Here is a 22477-nt window from a genome sequence, read left to right on the forward strand (position 1 = left end):
CAATTTGACAGTAATCTGATCCAAGTGGCTAGACCCCTTGTGAGGGTGTCTCTGTAATCTGTTTATGCCTTCAGCTGACATTTTTCTGAAATGTAACACTAATGGATTTTGCACATTCCCCAACAATGCCAGTGAATAACACAGTAAAGTTTTATTTTAGATGAGAAGTCGCTTCTCCTACCACATATTAAGTCAAGAAGAAAGATTCAGAGGTAGAATTTTTAACTAACTCAATAAAACTGAGTTGAAATTATTATGAGAAGAATGCCGATGTCCGCATTCAGAACCTATGAAGGATTCTGCCCCAATTCTGAACAAGTATCTCCTCAAAACATCAGATAGACATAATTATGTTTTGTAAATTTTATAGCTGAAGAAGTGAGGAATGAAAGACATTTTAAGGACATGAAAGCTTCTACCACAATGACTAAGCTGACAGCTTTATATATAGTAGAAACTGTACACGTAATTAGTTCCTGCCAGTTAACACAAAGGATTTCTGCACACATACCAAGTTTCTAATGAGTGAATGAACAAAAACATCTGGTCTTTCTCCAAACTAATACATCTTAGCTATATCTTCATTCACTCATTAGCTAGCATGCATATGTATTTAATTCTTTGGAAGATACTCAGAGGTTCAAGAGTGCTGTTCAGAATTAAAGACAACTGCATATAAGCAATTTTCTTAAGTCAGCCAACCATTTTTCTACAGTATTTACGTATGGAGTGGATGGAATACTTTACCTCACATTTACCTCCAGCAATCTTTTTTCTTTAAAACCCAAGTGCTTTGTTTTGAATTTACCTGCCAGAAACCTGTACCTTATCTCTCCTTATCTACCAGAGTCCTTTATTCTGATTCCTGAAGTTGGGTGAGTTTTTTTCCACCTTTTCCTGTACTGAAAGCATCTGACATTTATCACAACTACAGAGAAAGATTTCCCCCCCCCCCCGCTTCTAAACAGACTTAGAACCATTCCTGCAACATCACTCACAACTACATTCAATACACATGCAGGCCTACACAGAACTCCCATACAAAACATCCATGCTTGCTTTAGTAGAGAAGTGAAACCATCTGGTGCGATTTTCTCATTTATCTTGACTGTTAGAAACTTTTTTTCATTTGCGAACTCTCTCCTACTGGGCATCTTCAAAACAACAAACAATCCCAGAACACCACATAACACAGGCATCTCAATTAACCAACACTTGACTAAATCTCCATACTTAAACTTATGCAATGTTTGTTTTTCCTAGTAAGCATTGTCAAAGTAATATTATTGTGGTTTAGGCCAATTAAATTTGCATTTGCTTCTTTCAAGGGCAAGTATTGATCAGAGAAATTAGAGTGAGGAGCCAAACAGGGCCTCAGTTATCTGTAAAGTTTGTATTACCAATGCTTTTGGCTAGTTTTAGGAGACTGCTCTGCTTTTCTCATTATAAACAGAGCTCAGAAGAGACATGCTTGGAGGAGAGAATTAGGCTGGACTCTGGAGATTATTAACAGTTACAAACTAACAAATGAAATCAACAGCAAAATCTGTCCCAGAAAGCATGGGATGAAAAGCAGAAAGCAGGCCAGGGAGAGTGATTTTTGCTCCAAATAACACTCAGTAACTTAACAAGAGAAGAAACTGTCATAGAAATAGAGTACACAGATGGTGACATAAACCAGTCAACTAGAGAAACACTGCTGCCTCTGAGTAAAATCAGTATGAATACAAGTCTTATTAGTCCTCAGCCTTCTTACCTTGACTCTTAACAAAACTACGGAAGCACTCATGATTTGGGAATTTCACAGCATGTAAAGGTAGAGTCAAAGTTATGCTCGCGTCCATCAGAGAGAGCTTCTGCATACCACTTTGACCAAAGGACAATACCATTAGCTGGCACTAATATTAGCCATTTAGCAATCTTAATTAATGCATCTTCCTCCTCTTCCTAGGAGAGCTAAAAGTTACAGAAACCATTCATACCAGCGCACTAAGGACTCTTCTACTAACACTGAAAGCACACGGAATTCACTCTGGCAGTTCAGTAGTACAGTTCAGAGTTTAAGAGGCTCAATACTTTTCAGTGAAAGGGTGAATTACTATTATCCTCCACTGCAGCAAGTTGCTTTAACAATGCAGTGAAACTTGAACTGCAGTCTCAGCAGCATCGTCCTTATGCTCATTAGAGGATCTAGAAAAATGCTTATTTTTTCTAGCACCAGTACTGAATATAAGACAGAAGAAGCTATGGAAAGATAGCTTCACTTTGACAAATTCATTGCTCATGGCTGTAAAATATGTTGTTTGTATGTGCTGCTTGCAGAAATCAACAATCTGATCTCTTGCAGATTCAACGTGCTCATTTTCAGCAGTCTTTCCTACATTATGATCCAGTTCTTACCCCCCCCCCCCCCCCCCCCTTACCTACTTTGCACACACTCACTTTTCCCATCTCCACCACTTACTTGGTGCTGACACAACATTCAGAAGGGGAAGATGGAAATCTCTGCATTTCTAATCTTCGGATAGTTAAAATGTGGAAATAGTCTCTCCCAAACAGGACCATTTTACATTGGAACCACCTCCAAAAGCCACAAGGGAATCACCCAGTGAAATCAGTAACATGATGATACTGAGCAAGTAGCTAGCAAGAGTTCTCGGCCCGCCCTTCATTAGCCAAGGCTGAAACAAGTGACTGTTACAACAAAAAACTCAGACAGAGTCTCTGAGGCCGGCAGACCATGGAAGGAGAAGCAGCACATTTATCCAGAATGGACAGAAAAGACGCACAAGGTCACTAAGACCTAACAAATGTATGTTTTACAAAATACTTGTAGTTTATTTTTTTCACTAATCTCTGGCTTGGAAGCCCTCAGGAATATTTTTCAGGCCCCAAAACTTCCACCATAGAAGCGTCAGCAGTTACCACTCTACCAGAAACATTATCTTTACATTCAATTTTGACCTTTCATGGACTAGCAGCACAAAACCCTGCACTGCTACTGCAAGTCTGCTTTATTGTTTTGTATCAGAATCATCACCCAGATCCTTTCCTTAGGTGAAATTCTGCTATATATTATCCCCCTTAGTAAGCTTGTCAATTCTTAAGCATTAAAGTGTACTTTTATTAGCACATGTTACATTAGAAGGGCTAGTTCAACCATCATGTGCAACAGCCAATGACTTTTTTTCCCTTTTTACTTAAACACCTCTTTTTTGATGTTAATATACAAGCTAACCAGAAACTAGATTTCCTGGCATGTTTCTGCTTTCTAAGGTCAAACTCAGAATTCTGTTCGGTTTAAGACTGTCATAGGTTTTCACACTCCAAATTTCAGATTTTCTGTAATTTGCATCTTATCTACTATTTTTAATATTTCATGTGCTACTTTCCTTACTACTTGCTCCAAGAAATGAGCAGATGGCTCTTGGTGTACACAGTTAGCACTGCAGTGTTTTTGATTTGGAAAGCTCCACTAGAAACACTTTCCCAATACTGCACATACAAGACAGAAGAAAAAAAACCCAAAACCATAACCCCAGTCTTCTAAGGTGAAAGTCACACAAAACGAAGTACCAGCTCAACCCAGCCAACTCCCATCTCCAACTCTGCTCCGTCACTCACTTAACACTTCCATGAACTGATTTATTTCATTAGTCCAGCAGAAAACTATTCCAGCAGAGGGAAATCACAGGCTCATACTGAAGGACGGTTGTAGATTCACTCACAACACACTTGGTTGCTTGCTCCTATGTGCAATTTAATTATAAACAGTGGACTTTATTTTAACATGAAAAAACCCACAAACTTTGAACTTTTCTGAAAATAATTAAAAAATGTTTTCATGCTAGTTTCTAAATCATGCTAGATAATCTTATTTTATTTTTTTAAGATATAAACAAAGACTAAGAAGCCTGAGACAATGTGCAAATGAAAACTAAAGTATTTTAGGCAGTTGCTTTGGAGCTCTGCGTAAACCATTCCAGAACTGTCTTGGATATAAGTTTAACCAATACCTCAAAACCAAGTAATCTCATGCACTGAAAGGCATCAATGATTCCTGAATTGAAGAGCTAACATTTCTCAGATTAATTAGATGATCTGATAAGGTTGTTTTGGTTTTGTTTTGCAAGAAAAAAAACGAATCCTTATTATTCAAGACCACTTTTTTCCCCTGATGGATTTTCAAAGTTGATGGAGCTACAGTCTTCCAAAGCAAGGCTATTCCAGGGAAATACCATTATGTACTTGCTGTTATCTTTAATGCATCTGCTCCTGGCTATTAGATTAATTTGTCTGGTATGGATGTTGAATTATCATTGCCTTACAGCATGATCTGCACTGAAACATTAAGTATGAGAAGTTGCATTATGAAAGGGAACATTAAGCACAATTCACATTGTGATTCATAAGGCAGTACCCAAAATACATCAGTATCTGAACATTAGGTTACAGCAACAAAACAAAGAGATATGCTTCCACATGTAACATTTCAGAAGCCTCCAACCTGGATGTTAACAGCCATTACAGGGATAAACCAAAGGACAGTCCAGTCTCTGGCAGTGATAACTACATAATGTTAAGGGAAGAGCTTCAGAACACGGTAAGCAGGGGCTGCATCTCTGTACATAAGATCTAGCTTGAAATCTAAAGGGGTTAATAAAGATGTGCATTAGCACCAAAGGCTGCAGCTTCAAATTGTCAAGAGGATATCTTGGTATCTTAATGCAAGGTATGCCTTGCAAACCAGAGGCATAAACAGGAAGAAAGAAATTTCTCCAACCAATAGGTAAGGGCACATACTGAACAGTGACCCTAGATGGACTAACCCTCTTGAGGCAACTGCCTCATACTGAAAACTTTTGGTATACTCACAATCCACATACATGATTTGGGTAACATGTTCTCAGTACTAGAAGTTATAAAAATAGGTAAAGCTGTCTATTTTGTTTTTTCAAACCTGTAACTTTCTGATGTTAAATGCACCAGTTTCAAGGGCTGACAGATCTCATACAGAGAAGGAAAATCCTGCTTCTTGCTGAAGAACCCGGTGCTGACTGTACAATGACTTGAGTCTAATGACGGGTTACTTGTCAGTTTCAAACAACAAACCAGTCTCAGCACTAACTCCTCCACTCCGAGAGCCATGACTTAGGAGGGAACAGAAAATGCCAATTTCCTACAAACATTTTATGACTCCCAAGATAACAAAGGCAAAGAGTAGGAACAGGGCAGTAAGACTCTCTGCAGCATTTAATGAACACCTTCTCCCAGGAAATAAACCACCTGCAGCCTGGCCCCCAGGCCTGAAGCTTGAGCTACGTATCTGGCAAATAACCTCAGGAGATCATCTGGCCTACTTTGCCTAAGTGGCTCCTACTTGAACTGAATTTAAACTAGAGGAGAAAGTTCCAGGATCGAACCTGCACTGGTTGGCACCAGGCTGCCACTGAGAGGACCTATGTCTTTCCCCACGAGAAGCAAACCACTGTGTTGTTTTCAGTTACTGAAGATTCCTTATGAAGCCTTTTAAGTTTAAGAGGTGACTCATTTGGGGGCTGTGCCTCATCAGTTTTGACAAGTGTCCTTCACTGACTACTCGTGCAAGTACCAGCACTGTACCCTCCTGACCAGCTGCTGTTTATGTAGAAATCTTGATGATTTATACAATGGCATAATAGTGCTTTCAGTTTGGTCCTCTATGCCCTTCCTGACCCATTCATAACACTGACTGCTTGCTTTTACGTTTTTTGTCAGCTAACATTTTTCATGCCTTTCTGCATCCTACGTCACGTCTGAGTGTTAACAAGTTAGATAACTGCCTGCCTTTCAATATATGCTTCTTTTTACATAAAAAAATAAGTAATAGAGTTTTAATAATTTTATACTTGATTTACCGCTTAAGTATTTTTGAGTTGTTTTCTTTATCTTATATGCAAAGATAGGCACTGCATATAGAATAAAGTTGAGCTAACAAGATTGGGCTTATTTTCCTCACCATCTACCTGAATTAAGTATCTTTTCAACTACTGTAAATGATGGAAACCAGGTTACTTCACTCTCGAATGCTCACATCCAGCACTTTAAGCAAAATTTCTTGTACTTATCTGTTTTGTGAAAGTGCAACTAATTTGGAAGAAACAAGATTATTTTAACCAGAATGCATGACTGGCTATCCTAAAACCCCATTTGGAAATTCCTGATTTGTGAATGCCTTTACACTAAAATAAAGAAACATGATCAGCAGCTACTGGCCATCTTTACTTTTTTTTATCAAGTTGAACCATTAAGGGATCTATTACTAATGTCTCTGTCAATTGCAGCCTAATGCAAATATTGTCTACTTATTAAAAATCTATCAACAAAGGAATTCTGTACAGTTTCACCTCTTTAAACTAAAACATGTCAGAGATATTAATGCCTGCACTTAGCTACTAACTTTTATGGATGTCATCATAATAATAAAAATACGGCAGCTAATAACCATTAATTCAAGAACAGAGTAATTGTCAGAAAGTAATCTTATAAGTAATTTTTATACCTCTTTATTATACTACTCTCAGATTTTAAAGAAACCCAATTAAATCAATTAAGTATCACTAAGGATTTGAAACTGAAAAACCGTTACAGTTACACTGTTAGTTTTTCGCATGTTACTCCTACGAATCTTTCAGACACTTTAGGTCCAGAATTTTACCTAGAATGTGAATGTCAGCTTCCAGCACAAGTTCAGAATAGCCATCCCTATTAAATATCTCTTTCATTCTGACTTAAAGTAACTAAAGAAAATAATTTTAAAGAAAGAAAAAAAACAGATGTAAAGCCAATATCCTTTGATAACACAGAACTTGGAATCAGTCAATCCCATGCAATTATTCCAATTGCTGAATGAAGAAACATGGGGTTTAGCAATCAAAACCCACTTCTTAATGCAACCAGCTTCAAATCACAGGCTGACAGAGTATAAAGTCATTTAGACAACATGAAATAAAACCTACCTGTTGAACATCCTGTTGAAAAACGCATAGCTGAAGCCGCTGGTGCAAGCGGACCTTTCGATGCTGCCAAATATTTTCCAGTTGGCGCTGGTGGTGCAGTACTTCATGGATAACATCCAGAACATGATGAACTGCTTTTGAGTAGTTGGCAGAAGCGGTAAGGGAATCGGAACTCCCAGGAGTCAAAGGTCTCTGAAGTTTGTCAAGCAGTGACTTTCCATCTTGGCTCACCTGATCATGAGAAAGGATGAAGAACTACTTCTCTTGCCAAAAGCTTGTTAGACTATCATTTCATTCCCCCACTCCCTCTCCCTATTTTAGATGTCTTTAAGAACTTGAGGAGCAGTGATGACTTTTTTTTTTTATTCCAGGCATGATTACATGCAGCTGTTATAGGAAAAAAACCCTGTATTCTCCCACTATGTAAGGTAATTTTAAGAAGTAGCACTCTTCTGAATAACAGCCTGTCTTCCCAGTTTTCGATTGCCTTAAAAGTGCTTTTCCTTTAAAGTGATTTTTTTTTTTTAAAACAGGTCAAGTCTGACTTCGAATAAATATCCTTCAGCTCTTTTTCTAGTCAAAGCAGCACTTAAAGTTAAGCATTTGCCCAGAATTATCCTTCCAGGAACACTTCTTGTTTCATTTGCTGTAAAGGTGAAGCAGGAGGTTACTTTCTATAGGTTTAATATTAATTTGATTAATACATTTAGACCAACAGATATAAACTTAGAACATGATTTGGTCTGACACAATTTACAATTTCTAAATTATTACTGTTACACCAAAGGCAAACTGCTGTTATGGCAAACTTAAACCTAACCGAATCACTTTAAAGCATTTCGGAAAAGAGTGTCTTTCTGAGCTGCATGGAAAGGTTTTAACTACTGATGCTGACAGGAAACATTAGTCATTTCTAATTGTTGTCCTCTCTTATTCAAACCACAGCAAAAATATTCAGATTAAGCTTGCATGCTAATTAAAAAGCAATAATTCTGTCTTATCTGGTCACTGTTAACATTTAGCACTTGGCCAAGGCAGTTGAGAGTACTTTTCATTGGTGTTTAACTATTCTGTCACTTTTAGCATGAAGCTCAGAGAACTTACAATTCAGTACCATTCAGCTAGCTGTAAAGGATTTTTCTAATACCTCATCTAACAAGCAGGAAAAATTCATCTGAAACCACAAGACTGGAGTATAAACAATAGTCTGAATCCATCAAATCAACACCATGTCAGAAACAGAAAATTCGTCAAGGCTTTCCCCCAGCAGCTATTTTCAACGATTTTCACTAAATCTAGGCACATTTTAAATTTGCTATTCTGTACTCAAACAGATCCAAACAAAAATTCTTTTCTAATAATTAGTTTATAAGTGAGTTTACTTCTCAGTTCCAATTTAAGTTTTTTTATTTTAGTAGTAAGTATCAATGCAGAACGAAGCTCACTTGGAAAAGGTAGCTCTTATGAAATCAAGTGAGGCAGAAAAATAGTATAGTCCATAGTAGTTATTATATTGATGATTTTTTTCTTTTCTGTATCCAAAGCAATTATCTAGTACAAGTCTTACAAATATTTCAAGATAATGGACTTCAATTACCTATCCAGAGTCCATGAAATTTAGGGGGGGAAAAATCAATTGTGACAGCCCCTTGATGCGATTAGTTTATTACTTTACAAACAAATGATCACGCACATTTCCTCTTTGGAGTTAACACAGTAAAGTTCTCTTCCTTCCCAGTGCATGACTACTGTAAGATTTCAGTGAGATATATAATAACTTATTTGTAATTTAAGGCACAGCTATTGGATTTTCAAGTACACTAGTTACCTAAGCTTGTAAGCTAGTAAGTTACTTTTCTAGTAATATACAGTAATTATCCCTCAGTAAAATCAGACTGTCTAGTCTTAAAAGCATTTTCTCTCTTAAAATTACTGTCTTCTACTTTGCAACTAAGTCATGTTGTCAAGACACCATAATCTAAAATGAATGACAAAGTGTTGTAATTTCCAGTGTTCTCCTCTCTCCTCCCTACCTCCCGCCCCGCCTGCCCTCCCTCCCCTCTCCAGGTTTATTAGTGACAAAATGAAAGAAGCTCCATGCTGTAACAGAAATAAAGTCATACATCTAATAAAGATAAGGAATAGTACTGTAGTATCTTTACATGGGAAGATGATTCCCTCAATCTTCAAAAAGGAATTCATGTTTAAATAAGGCAAAATAAAACTTTCTGTCCAGAGGTGGAACATGAACTGTACATACACACACAACTATTATTTCTGCACCAATTCTGGTTGCTGAAGACAAAGCTATTGCTTTACTATCCCAAAGTCAAAAAGTTACAGCTTTGAAATCCTAAATAAATTTTCAAAGTATTTGCCAAAGCAATCCTATAATCCACCCATCTAATTTATTTTTATTATGCATCACCAGGAAGCAAACAGTATTTAACATAGTAATCCAAAGTACTTATTTACACTTAACAGCAGGCTCTAATCTAGTCACGTCCCTGATGGGGGGGGGGGGGGGGGGGGGGGGGAAAGACCACAAAAAACCCAATCCAAAACAGAATCAAACTGCAAAACCCCACTATTTTAACTTCAATGCTTTATAATCATTATTCTAGAAAGCTCTAGCCTTCTTATTCCTCACTGCACTCTCATGGAGCACGCACCTCAGATTGCTTCTCTTCACAGAAATCTACTACAAATGTGCTATGTCTCTGTCCCTTGTTTTACAAAGGGATCCTTCCAATGAGGAAAGGTTACAATGACAAAAAGAAACCTTTCTGCAAAACGCACTCTCAAGAATGAGTTAGAATAGCTATGTGTAGTAAGATCACAAGTTTTACTACCAAAGGTGGCTTCAGTATGTCATCAGATCAGTTGGCATAGCAAGGTGGCATATATCAGAAATGGGGGATATCAGCATGTATTTTACGCAGAAGAAACACTACCCAAGTCAACTCTGGACATCTGACTTATGGTAATAAAAGGTTATACAGGCCCTAAGATGGCAGGTATTTAAAAAACCCTGTTTTGATATATTCGCAATAGGACTGATTATCAGCACCAATTTACCCTCCTTTACTACTACATGAAATCCGACCAGATTTATGATACAGTTGTCCATAATAGAGCTGGTTCATCAGAAAGTAGTTTTTAATCTTTAATGTAATAGATAAGTCACAACCATTAATTGAGTCCCGCAACTTCCTTCTAAAAGAAGGTGCAAGCTGCGGCCTAAGCTATCCTGTGTCCACTGATAATTTTTTACCACGATTTAATCAAATGCATAATTTTATGCAACTTTCATGAGAACAGAAACTGCTGTATTTAATCCAGAAAAACACCAGCCCAATTTAACAGCAAAAATAGTTTTACCCTGTGACAAGAACAACCCTGGCAAAAGAAAGCAAGAAAAGCTCAACAGGAAATACAGAAAATACCTTTTAATTAACAGAGAAGTCAATACCCGTTTATCACTTCAGTTAATTAAAGCACATGAGAGAACTCAACATTTGAAGAAAAACAATAGCTACTTAAGTCATTGCTTTCTAGGCCACTTTCAGAACAAGCAGTTTATCTGAAGTTGTAAATACAGCTATTAGAAATACTGAGAAATATTATTACTTCATTGTGTGCAGCATTCAAGATTATAGCAGCAGCAGCAGCATAGGATATGCTACCTTTACAAATGCTGACTACATAGGCACACTAGCTCATTTAAGTGTCTTTGAGGTTCCCAGAACTAAGTATACTACCTTCTACTTGTCAAGTGACATTCTTTGATGGTTAAGTCTTTTTTGTGAGGCAACTTCAGAGATGGATTTTCAAAACACATTTAAAACAATCCATTCCGACAGAACACTTACCCAAAGAACACCCAGCTAGCTTCCCTTCAAGAAAGCGTTTAAATGATAGTATCATACTGCTATTAAAAGGTAGTAATATGCAAATGTAAATGAAACCAGACTTAGTACCTGCATGGGTTGTACCACACAGAGTTCCATCTTGCCTTCTAAATTTATTTCAGAAGATTAAGGGGAAGACTTAACACTTACATTTTGAACAATGGTAGCAAAGTCCTGTTAAAAAAGCAACCTGGCACTTGAGTTTCCAATGTACTATGCAACGAGTGATACCAGTTCATGATCCAAACTTCATATTACACCATTTTATCAAGTCAGTAATCTAAGGAAACAAACAAGACACTTACCTCAGAATAAGCCAAGGTAATATGCTCGTATATCCCTTGATGATGATGGATAGCATCTTCTAAATCTTGCAGTTCTGAGGGAAGCTCCACCTCACCGCAGGCTTTACACCATGAGTCCACATTGCTCATGTACTGCAACAGAGAAAAAACATTCTGCTTGATTTTAGTGTTCATCAATAAGTACACACATTGGTAATATAACAAAAGAGCTGGCATCTGCATGACAGCCACTGAAAAGATGTTTTTAAGGGAAAAATGTTTAATATTTCTCTCTGAACTGACCAAAATGAAGTTTGCATAAGAACAGAAACAAATATTCAAGTCTTGACAATACTTGTGCTTTTATTTACATGTAACTCTGAACCGTTCACAGACAGGCAGACTTAATTGAATGCTGGCAGCCTTCAGAACCAATTAAACTGGTGGCAATACCGATGCTTCAGGTTTACTCTTGCTCCTTTTCTTGACTTTGCAGCTAAGAAAAAGTTTACTGTACCCTGCACCTACCATTTCAGATGCATGAAAGCCTATCAAGATCTTATCCACACAAAAAGGTAAAACATGCTACAACTTTCAAGTCCAGATCCTCAGCTCTCAGCCATCAACTTCCTGTGCAGAAACTCATGGTATCACCTCACCTTTTTTAAGTTTTCAGAGAAAACCAAGTTACTTTGCACTTGCGTGTGCCTGTGCATGCACACACAAAGAATTAATGGTGAAATGTTCACTGAAGCACTCCACAGCTGTCTTTTGCTGGAAGGAGATCATCAAGGAGGCAAAGCACTGTTAAGAGCACAGGAAATTCACACCTCAGTCCCTAACTTCTACACACAGAGAAGCCCTAAATCCATTTGGCAAGCTACTACAGCAGCAAGCACATAAGGGATTTACAATTTAAGTGGGGATCTCTTAGGACTAACACTGAACTTTGAGCACACAGCTATGTCAGCATAGCTGCTCAAGTCAAGCCTTCCAGCAGAAGCTGAGGATACTGCATCAGAATCTCTTCTGCAGGCAGTTTAAGTTATCTCTGAAGCTTAAGCTGCCTCGACAGACAAGAAACTGCCAAACTACATGCACAGCAGAAGTTCTGTCAACTTATTTTTGACAGCTAGGGGGCATCAATTTTATACCCTTGTTATGCTAGGAAAGGAAAGAGGAAAAAAAGTATCTGATTTTCTATGAGTTTTCACAGGTGTCAAACTTAGTACAGCCAAGCACATGCGGTATCTGTAAACTAAATTTGTCCTCTATTCATGTCAAGTTCAAGTCTCAAAGGTTTTAAGAGACCAAGCCATTTCTCTCGTCATACATAACTTCATTTCTGGAGCATATGTAGTCTTTTGAGGAAAAAGTAATCCACAGACCGTTTCTGGTAATCCATTACTATTTGAAAGCTGGGAGAAAGGGTGACAGAGCACTTAACTCTAAGGTGCGTACTTAATTTTCATTTCACCAAGGTACATTTTTAAAAATTTCTCATCTTAAGCACTGAACATTAAGAGAGGCTCCATGTAGGACCACAGAGCTACACCTCTTGCATCAGTCATCAGACACCGATAGCTGGATGCAGTCTTCACTGTGTCTGACAGTAAGCAGTGGCACTTACCTGTCACTTGCGAGGGAACACACGCATTCAACAAGCGTGTTATTTCTTCGGCTGCTTATTTTTTAACCATGTTTTTATGTAGGTCAAGCATCACCGTTCTCTAAAGGGGTCACTCCTCTCATTCCAAACCCTCTTTTCCTTGAACTCACTCTCCACTGTTAATGAAACAGCTGATGTATCACAGCCAAGTCTCTTACAAAGCAACTAGGACAATCCACCACAGTTAATCATAAAATGAAAATTGCAGAAGGAGCAATTAAAAAGTATATTAATTCCAGCAGATGTTGCACAATTTTCTCTTAATTCTTCTCTTTCCTCCTCTTTACGCTTACATTTAGCGCTGAAGAGGGTATCACCGACCCTTACGACAGATGCCCAGCACAACACAAAATTTACTCCCCTGACTTCTGACGAACATAATTTTCATATAAAAAAGGACAGCATTTGAGTCACAGTATACCTATCTGTTCATGTTTCACCATCTCTCTCCTACACGTATGGCTGACAGTGCTTAAATGTAAACCTGAATAACCCAAACAATTAGAAAACCATCAATACTGATAAGGTACCACACTACGTCTATCATGTGCTTCAAGCTGGCTGGCAACTTTTATACCAGAAAACAATGCCTTCACCTACTTTTTATGTGGCTTTACCGTAAAACCTGCTAAAAAATACTTATTATAGTGGCATTAGTTTATGTACTTTACCTTTGTCTAAGGACAAGTAAACCAATGTCACCACTAACATAATGAAAAGCCATGTGTATTTGCATCTTAATATGTTCACATTTCTAATTTCTGGACATTAATGAAGCTGACTATCTGTGTAGTAGAAATCAGGAGAAAAAACTTCTTACAGTAAAGTCTGCTGTCTCCCTCTATTTCTGCAGTTATCAGCTCCCAAGTGGTTCCTTCATTTATTCCAAATTAAAGTTATATCAGACACGAGACCTTTTCTTGGATCAAATTTAGCAAGGCAAATGGAGATAAAAGTATCTACAGCAGCCATACAGCACACCAGAGCTTCAGTCAGCTGTAACCATCAAAGAACCTCTGCTCTCCAAATTCACCAGAGATGTACAGAGCAGACTGTCTATAATATCAATGGGTGACTCAACAGCACACACAGAGCAACTCCTTCAGAACTGAATTCCCCTGAGGGGGAAACATGCTTTCATCATCAAGACTATTAACTTGGGGATATTTATTCCTATTTCCCCTACATATACCTCTTCTCTGGCAGTTACACGCAGTTAATGACTTAATTAAAATAATTGCTATAGGCCTAAAGCTAAAATTTTTGTTTAATATAGGAGGAATCTCTTATGGGATACTAAATAAACATCTCCCATCACAATTTCAGATTCAGAAGACAGTTAATTAACTTCTCAACTTTCAGGCCAGTTCAACTTAGTTTTCTACAAGCAATTACTATGAGTTAAATCTTGATACTCAGGACTGATTGTGGTGGAGTGGTGGGGACAACAGAACAAGTGACATAGGAAAGGCATTGTATTTATACTGACTATATTGATTTTTTTCCTTTCTTTCACCTTAAAAGCTTTATATAGTTAAGCATTTATGTCCATTTCACTTTGATTCACATAGTTAATTTGGCTAATCTATCTTGCATTGATATGGGCAGGGCATTCTGTGGGGAATATAAGGTCAGTGGGTTGTCCTGAGAAGAACAAGTTTATGAGTATCAGCTGAAACTGGCAGAAATGAATGCTCTGGCTTTCTTGCTAACCTTTTCAATCACTCTCTTCTACTTCCGTCTAAATCAAAAGCAAACAGTCCAACTCACCATCCCAGCACGGAAACTTTCTTTGGCCCCCTCCCCGCTCACTAACCTGTTCAGCTTTCTGATGGAAGATGGAGGACATATCCAGTAACGTGCTACGTTCATCCAAGGCTGCAGCAAACGCCTTCCATTCTTGCTCCAGCTGACTAGCAATCTGTTTTATTTGCTGTGAAGCATAATGTCCAGACTCGACCAGGCGATTTGCTACTGACATGATGCGGTTTATGTTTACATACACATTCTATGGAGAAGAAAGAGGGGAAAATTAGTGGAAGTTAACAGACCACTTAAATACAGAGGTATACTTCCATAAAATTCTTCTTTATTACAGTACTGCTTGATAGACTGCTTTTATTTGCCAGGTTTGTAAATCCCTAACTTGGGAATCTAGGTGTGTAATATAACAGCCTATCTGTATTACTGACAAGGGAGAAGGACAACTTAAAATGACAAGGAAGTCTCAAGCTAATGTTAACAGTCAGCTTAAAGTTATATTATATGAAGACCCATTATTATAATGAAGAGGAAAAGCTAACCGTATTTTACAACCGCCTCAATAAGAATGTTTACAGACAAACATCAAGACAACGAGATGTTCAGACACACACAACAGAAAAATCAAACTATAATTAGTAAGCACTTTATCTCTACGTGGTATGCACATATGCAACATCACTCTACAAATTTCTACATAAACTTCTGAAATTTCTAATTTTTAAGTAACAAAATACAGAACTCCGAGTTCTAAAGGATTTCAACAGTTTCACATTTTATTTTCCTGCCTTTGTATTGCCTCAGAGCTAGCACTGAAAACTAGACAAAGTAGGTCAAAGATCCAAAAGATTCTCTAGCATTACTCACTGATGGCTCTTAGTCACATAATTTTTAATCAAGATTTTATGGTTCATGCAAAACCAGAAACAAGAACAACTCCACCACCAAAAGGTTTCTGAGTAGCTCTTCCGGAGTTATATGCATATAATGCTGAGTTGATGCTTCTTTCAACTGGACTGACTTTCATACATCTAGAATGAAGTTCTTAGAATCACAGGATTGTTGAGGTTGGAGATCATCTAGTCCAACCCCACTGCACAAAGCAGGTTCACTCAGACAGGTTGCTCAGGGTCATGTCTAGTGGGGTTTTGAGAACTTCTAAGGATGGAGAGACTACAATCCCTCTGGGCAACCTCTTCCAGTGTTTCTCATATTTAAACGGAATTCCTTCTATTTCAGCTTGTGCCCATTACCTCTTGTTCTGTTACTGGATACCATGCAGACAAGTCTGGTTCTGTCTTCTTTACTCTCTCCCATCAGATATTTATATTTTTATATACATGAGATCCCTCCTAAGCATTCTTTTACCCAGGGTAACTGATCCCAGCTCCGTCAGCCTCTTCTTGTACAAGACAAGCATTCCATACAGGTACTTCGAGAAGAACTTGGTCATGGTGACTTCCTAGAAATGAAATGAAAGCTTTCCACATAATACTGTCCTATAGGCACATCCTGATTTCTGCATGTACACTTGGAACAACCCCAGTTCAGCCCTGTTTTGTTGACTACAGCATCCCTTTTGTTCACATCACAGCAGATCCTTTGCTTGCCAGCCTAGTCCACCACTTCTCACTTAATTGTTGGTCCTCTTCTCCCTCTCCCATCATCCTTACCCTAAAGCTCTTCTTAGCTTATCTGGCCTGCTGGCAAAGATATTTTTGCCCCACTTGGTCAAACAGCCTCTGATGTTCTGACGCTCAGAGAGAGGATCCCATGGCTGTAGAAACCAAACCCCTGTTGCCAACATCAGCTGTGTAAACAGTTTTTGACTTGCAGGATTCATCTACCCTCTCACTAGCAGGATTGGGAGGAAAACCACCTGGACTCCCATGCCCTCAACCATTGCCTCTAGAGTCACGTAGTCACAGTTGACACCTTTGAGGTCACTCCTGGCAGTATCCCTGGTGCTCACATGGAAGAGCGGTAGGGGGCAATGGTCTGAGGGCTGGACAAGCTTTAGCAGTCTTTCCACCATGTCCCATATCTGAGCCCCCAGCAAGCAGCAAATTTCCATAAAGAATGAGTCATGTTGGTAGATGGGTGTCTCTGTTCCCTGTAGAAGAGTGTCTCACATTACTCTCACTCGTCTCTTCTTTTTGATGCTCCTGTGCGGCTCAGACTCAAATGGCACAGACGCTTTATTTGACAGCTTCCAGCTCCTCACCAGCTATCAGGTCAGTAAACCTATCCCGTAGCTGCAAATCTTCAGGTGGAGCAGAAACCTTCCTCCTTGTGCCAGAAGCCATTATCTTCCAATTTTCATCATCATAGGAGTTTCCACTTCCCAAACAGACAGGCACAGAGTCTGTCTGACCCTCCTACCTTCAGTACATTGTAGTTTGTGCTCTTGAAGCCGCAGTGTTGGAAAAGATCTGGTCAACCTCTTTCTCATTATTTCTGATGCTGTGCAGCTTGCTGACCTCCTCCTTTAGCTCCTTTACTTGATGACACAGATCCTTAATAACTGCACACCTCCTGTGGGCAAGGAAACCATTTCCCACTGCCCCAGCCTTGCAAGAGGCTGCAGACATTCCCTGCAAAGCTGCATCCTCCTTATGGAGGCTCCCTCTGGGTTGGGGCCTCTGATGTTACAGGGAGAGTCAGTCCAGCAGTAGCTGGGGACTGTGCTCTGGGGTGCATCACCACCACGGCTGAGGGCATAGATGCTGTTCTGAGCAGAGTTGCTGGCCCTTCCTGCATGAACTGCTGCGCAAACTGCTGCGTCCATTGGCTCCTTCTGTTGGCTGCACTGTTGCCTATATTCTAAAAATTTACATGTGGGACCAACCTGCCAGACACTACCACATAGAACAGTGGGGAAGAAAACAAACACACACCATTAAAATCTCAACATTCTACAGTGAAATGGTTTTCCTTGTTGTCCACACAGTGCTGTCTGGAATGCCAGCACGCAGGAAATGCCATGGAGCAGGTAGCTACCTGTCAGCAGCAGCATCACAACCCTTCCTGATCAAGGGTTGAGGAACGGAGTCCAGTAAGCGAGGGGGGACAGAACTGACTCCAACAAGCCTCAGTAAAGGCCACAGATCAACAAATGACAGAAGAACAAAACCTGACATTGCTGGAAAACTGTATGGTTATATTACTGTTGAGAGATGTGATGGGCAGCCTGTGACAAAATCCAACTATACCCCCACCAGTAAGAGAGGTCAGGGGAGAATGCTGGCAGATGAACACCCAATGCTACGTAGAAGCTGACCATCTGAGGTGGAACCATTACCCGTCGGCATCAAGTCACTGCCCAGAGCCTGACACTGACTGGCTGGAGCAAGTGTTGCAGTTTCCCCAGGCTTCACCATGCTGACTCATCTGAGTGGTAATTGGCACAGACCTCTATTAGTCCCAAGCATATGCACATATGCAAGCAGGAGCATACCTGACACAGTCTACACATCAGCTGGTCCACTTAATAAACTGAGCACAGCAGTGTCATGCTTCTCCTTCCTGCACAATATTACTTTTTCATTTTTTAGGTTATGCCACACATCTGTGCACTCCTCTTAAGCATAGCTGAACAATGGGAAGAGAACAGAACTACTATTTCCAACAAATTTTAAAAGACTAGAGAGCACTTAGGTCTATGAAATTTTATCTAGCATTAATGTGAGACTGCTAAATGAATCCATTATGTGCTCCTTACAGTGGTGTGGAAAAAGAAAGAACAAACCAAGCGTCAAAAAAGGAAAGAATAAAAGCTGTATTAGGCTGCCATTTGAACTGTTTGTATATCACAACAAAGGAATTCTGGAACATCAGTTCCACTTAGATATGAAGGACAGGGCACCATAAATGTGAAGGTAAACAAATCAAAACTGATCTGCGGTTAAAAAGCATTAATTTTCCCATGGCAATCTGGCTTCACAAGTGTGGAAGAATACCCTCTGTAGCGATATGAATATGAACGAACATACTGACCACTGAACACTTTCCAAGCTATGTATGCCACATTCCTAAAAAAAAAATATAAAATCTTACCATAATCTCAACTTCCCCTCCCCCCATTATCATATCCTTCACTACCTGATATAGCTACGAAAGGTTTAAGTTTCACTATTTTAGAATGCAATGACCCAACAGAGACAGATTTAGTTATGAAGGAAAAGAATCTCAAGTAGCAACTCACTATAATTAGACTGTCTTTAACTGATCCTTGAAGGTTAACAAATTTTATTCAATCTTCTAAGAGGGTGGGCAGGTCCACTGTCATTATTATATGACAAATGCATATTTTGTGCACTGCTCGAGAAGTGCTGTTCTAAGTAAGCTGGTGCTCATTCCCCAGGGACTGACATCTTACTCATTGCATGGATTTACATCCTGATATTATTTAAGAAGCAACAGCTATCAGACAGTAACTGTTAAAAGACTTATTCAGCCATCTCATTTACATCATGTGTATCTGCATGAAACATCTGCAGCTTCTAAATGTGTATCAAGCGTCTAAAAAGTGAAAGGGTAAAGTGATACTGCATTTCTTTCATTGTGTAACACATAACTTGTAAAAAAAAATAAAAAAGGAACAATCCAAGTTATTGCATTCCAGTATGTGCAGTAAGTACACAGATGTACTTAGTAAAATTATTTTCTCTCACAACGCCCTTTAACCAGAAGCTCAGAAGAGACCTTACAACGTCTGGAAAGCTCCTCATTGCAGAATTATTCCCTAAAGGGAGCATACATATAAAAAAGTATTGCTCAGCAAGGCAACAGCTCAGCAGCCTAACACTGTTGAGCCATAGTGCACTGTGTCATTCCTTGGTGTGTGCTTGAAATGCAAGTACACAGGGGGAAAAACAGGTGACAGCTTAACTGAACTTCTATCATACTCAATGCAAAATTAAGCTGGCAGATGCCCCGAAGTTTCTATTTTATTTCCTGATTTTTGCAGACCCATTTATAATAGGTTTGTTTAGGTCTAATGTTTCAAACAGTAGTTTTCTGACAGAGAGATAATTAAGCATTCAGTGTTAAGTAACCACCTCAGTGACATGGTCCATAAGTGTCATAACTGGCACCTCTATACAGACTAGAGTGAGTTTGAACTATTCATCTGTGATGGAAATATTTTGGCAACAGAATTTCCAAATCATCTGCCACTTCACACAAGACAAAGTGTAGCATTAATGTATGAAATAACACCTATGTATTTTATGTTTTAAATGTTTTCTAACATCTCTTCTATTCTCACTCTTATACCAACAGTAAAACTCTCAGCCTGGCAATCCAAACTTCAAAGACAAGGGCTGCAGAACAACTAAAGGTATCACCTGACCTCTTCCCTTGAAAAAAATACAGTAAACAAACTCAGCAACATCCAGACTACAATTAAGGAAAGTGTTTAACCTGTTCGTCAACTACAAGGATCCTAAAAATATTCTGAAATAACTATTTAACCATTGCTATCAACCCTGGAACCAGTGAAATACAATTTCACTCTTAACTTTCTCCTAATTTATCATCTCTCTTTTCCATGTATTTGATGGTGGACCTTGGGAATCTTACAGCAAGACCATATAGTCCAACACCAACATCACCACCTTTCCTCTCTTACCTTTCACTTACCTTTACTTTGCTACAGTAAATACCAGTGCCATCAGCTACTCCTTACAGCCACATTATTTTCATCTGGATGTTCCTCATTACAACATTAAGTATGGAGCTCTAAACTGCACCTAGTTCTCTAGTGGGACCAACTGAATCAAAGCAATTTCTTTAAAAATCTTAAGTTCAGCATGCCCACAAAGTATCAAGAGTGAAATGAGATTTATCTCTTCGCAGTAACACCACTGTCTCTTCCTTTGTTTCCTGATCCATCGATATGAACATACTTGTTGCTGTATTAACAACTCACCAGCTGATCGCTTTTTAAAAATCTGTTTATTTGCTTCTTCCCTCTTACGGGTTGTACATCTAGTCTATTCTATTTCATCTTGTTGACTTTGGAGTGTTCCTCAGAAGCTGGAAATAGCCTGAACTCATTTTGCTTTCTCAGTCTCTTCTCAGGTTGCTGGCATCCAGATGTGTCTAAGCATTAACTACTCTGGCACCAGAAAGACTCCCTTACAGAAGTGCACTCAAAAAAACATCCTCCCAGTCTGACCAGGATGCGCAGCTGTGCATTCCCTGAGCTTCAAGAACATCACAAATACATGGTTTGTTTAAACTATTGTTATTCAGAACTACCAAAAAACTTCACTGAATCCATGTTACCTATTCTACTGCAATGCCTATTTAGAGTCTTTATCTTGTCTATTAGGGATGTTAGATTGGTTGGACAGTTGATGGATTTTAACATTTAACTTTTATTTATTTTTACTCAACGCCATGCCTGAACAATCTATTAGTTTAAAACACCAACAATAAAACAAAAACAAACAAAAAAAAACCCACCAAAAAACCCCACCAAAACCCACAAAACAGACAAGTCACCTCCAAGACAGAAGAGCTAGCTTATTACTATCACCATTCTGAAAAAAGTGTTTTGTGAAAACCCGTGAAAATCTGAAAATCAAAGCAGTCTCAGGACAAATTCACCATTCACAACCTGTGGTCTTGCTCTTCATCTGCTGAAGTTTCAGGACCCAGGGCAGTCTAGAATTCACATGGTGCTTCATTTTATCTCAAGCAACAACTCTGTACAGTTACAAAAGTATGTACTTAAATAAAAAGAATCTCAAGAGTGAAACTTATCAGTAGTACAAAGGAAGAAGAAAAAGTCACACTAGCTGTCAGCTAAAGTGATTTTATCCTATCCGACCTTAATGTTTTCATATTATCAGTCCCTGTGGCTGTATTTGAGCAAGCCAAGCCAATTAAGACATCTTTGTAACTTGTAACTCTGTAAACCAAGTGATATTCAAGTTATGTTCATGTTTCTACTTTAACCTCCCAAAACTCTCACCAGTGCTCATCTCTGGCACTCTTTTTGGATTACGTTATTTGATCATTACCTCGATAAAGCGGTTTTAGTATATGCAAATAGCCTGTCCTGAGAACATTAATATAATTTAGTAATATGCTTAAAATTGACACCAGACTTTTTGGATTGTGGTTAATAAACATATCTTCAATTGATGGTCCTATCAGCCCCAAGACAAGAAGTAGTCACAACATACCCTTTAATAGCAGCCATTGCCAGCTTTCTCAAAAAAAAAAAAAAAAAAACCAAAAAAAAAAAACCCCACACCTTTTTGCCTATATCACTTTCCAATCATTTTGATTCTCACCATGCAGTGAATGGCATGGTTAAGCTATAATGGAAACAAGGCCATTTTGTCTAGCAAGAAGAGTAGAAGAAAATATTCAAGTAAATAACATTCTCTTCCTCATCCATATTTCATGACTGCTTTTGTTTCCCTTGTGTCCGAGCAGGCGTATAGAAAATGGTAGGAAAAATGAATGGATAGACACAGAATCAGTCTCTTCCACTCCTATATGCAAGACTAATCATATAATCATGGGTACTTTGTTTTTGTAGTTCAAAAACTTGACAGATAATTTTTGTACTTCCAACTCCTATGATGCCTGATTTGCAAGCTTCTTCCTTAAAAGGCACTAAAAACTTGTTTTGAGAAGTGAAGCGTTGGTTTAGTCACCCAAAGAGGAACTTCAAGCTGAAATTGAGTATTACTTAGCTCAAATCTCAGGACTTGACAACAGCAATTTACTGTTGCTGAAGGCAGGCCTTTTAAATTGTACTGAAAAACTACCCTCATCTTTAGAGGGGAGAATCAGTGTGAGTTTTTTCCCCCCCTAGTTAGGGAACACGGGATC

The 22477-nt window shown here is 38.7% G+C and overlaps 1 protein-coding gene across 5 annotated transcripts in view; it reads right to left on the reverse strand.

Annotated features, from left to right (window-relative positions):
* TRIO (trio Rho guanine nucleotide exchange factor) overlaps positions 1–22477 on the reverse strand; it is a 255751-nt gene that overhangs the window by 141023 nt on the left and 92251 nt on the right. For all 5 annotated transcript variants that reach the window (XR_008746283.1, XM_055798730.1, XM_055798728.1 and 2 more), the window contains exons 7-9: positions 14679–14870; positions 11215–11346; positions 6999–7229 (exon numbers count right to left, since the gene is read on the reverse strand). Coding sequence is in view for 4 of the 5 variants with exons in the window: in XM_055798730.1 (XP_055654705.1) it covers positions 6999–7229; positions 11215–11346; positions 14679–14870 (555 nt within the window). In the remaining variant the exon portion in view is untranslated. The remainder of the gene's footprint in view (positions 1–6998; positions 7230–11214; positions 11347–14678; positions 14871–22477) is intronic.

This window comes from Falco peregrinus, chromosome 3, assembly GCF_023634155.1.
Source record: "Falco peregrinus isolate bFalPer1 chromosome 3, bFalPer1.pri, whole genome shotgun sequence".
Lineage (NCBI taxonomy): Eukaryota > Metazoa > Chordata > Aves > Falconiformes > Falconidae > Falco > Falco peregrinus.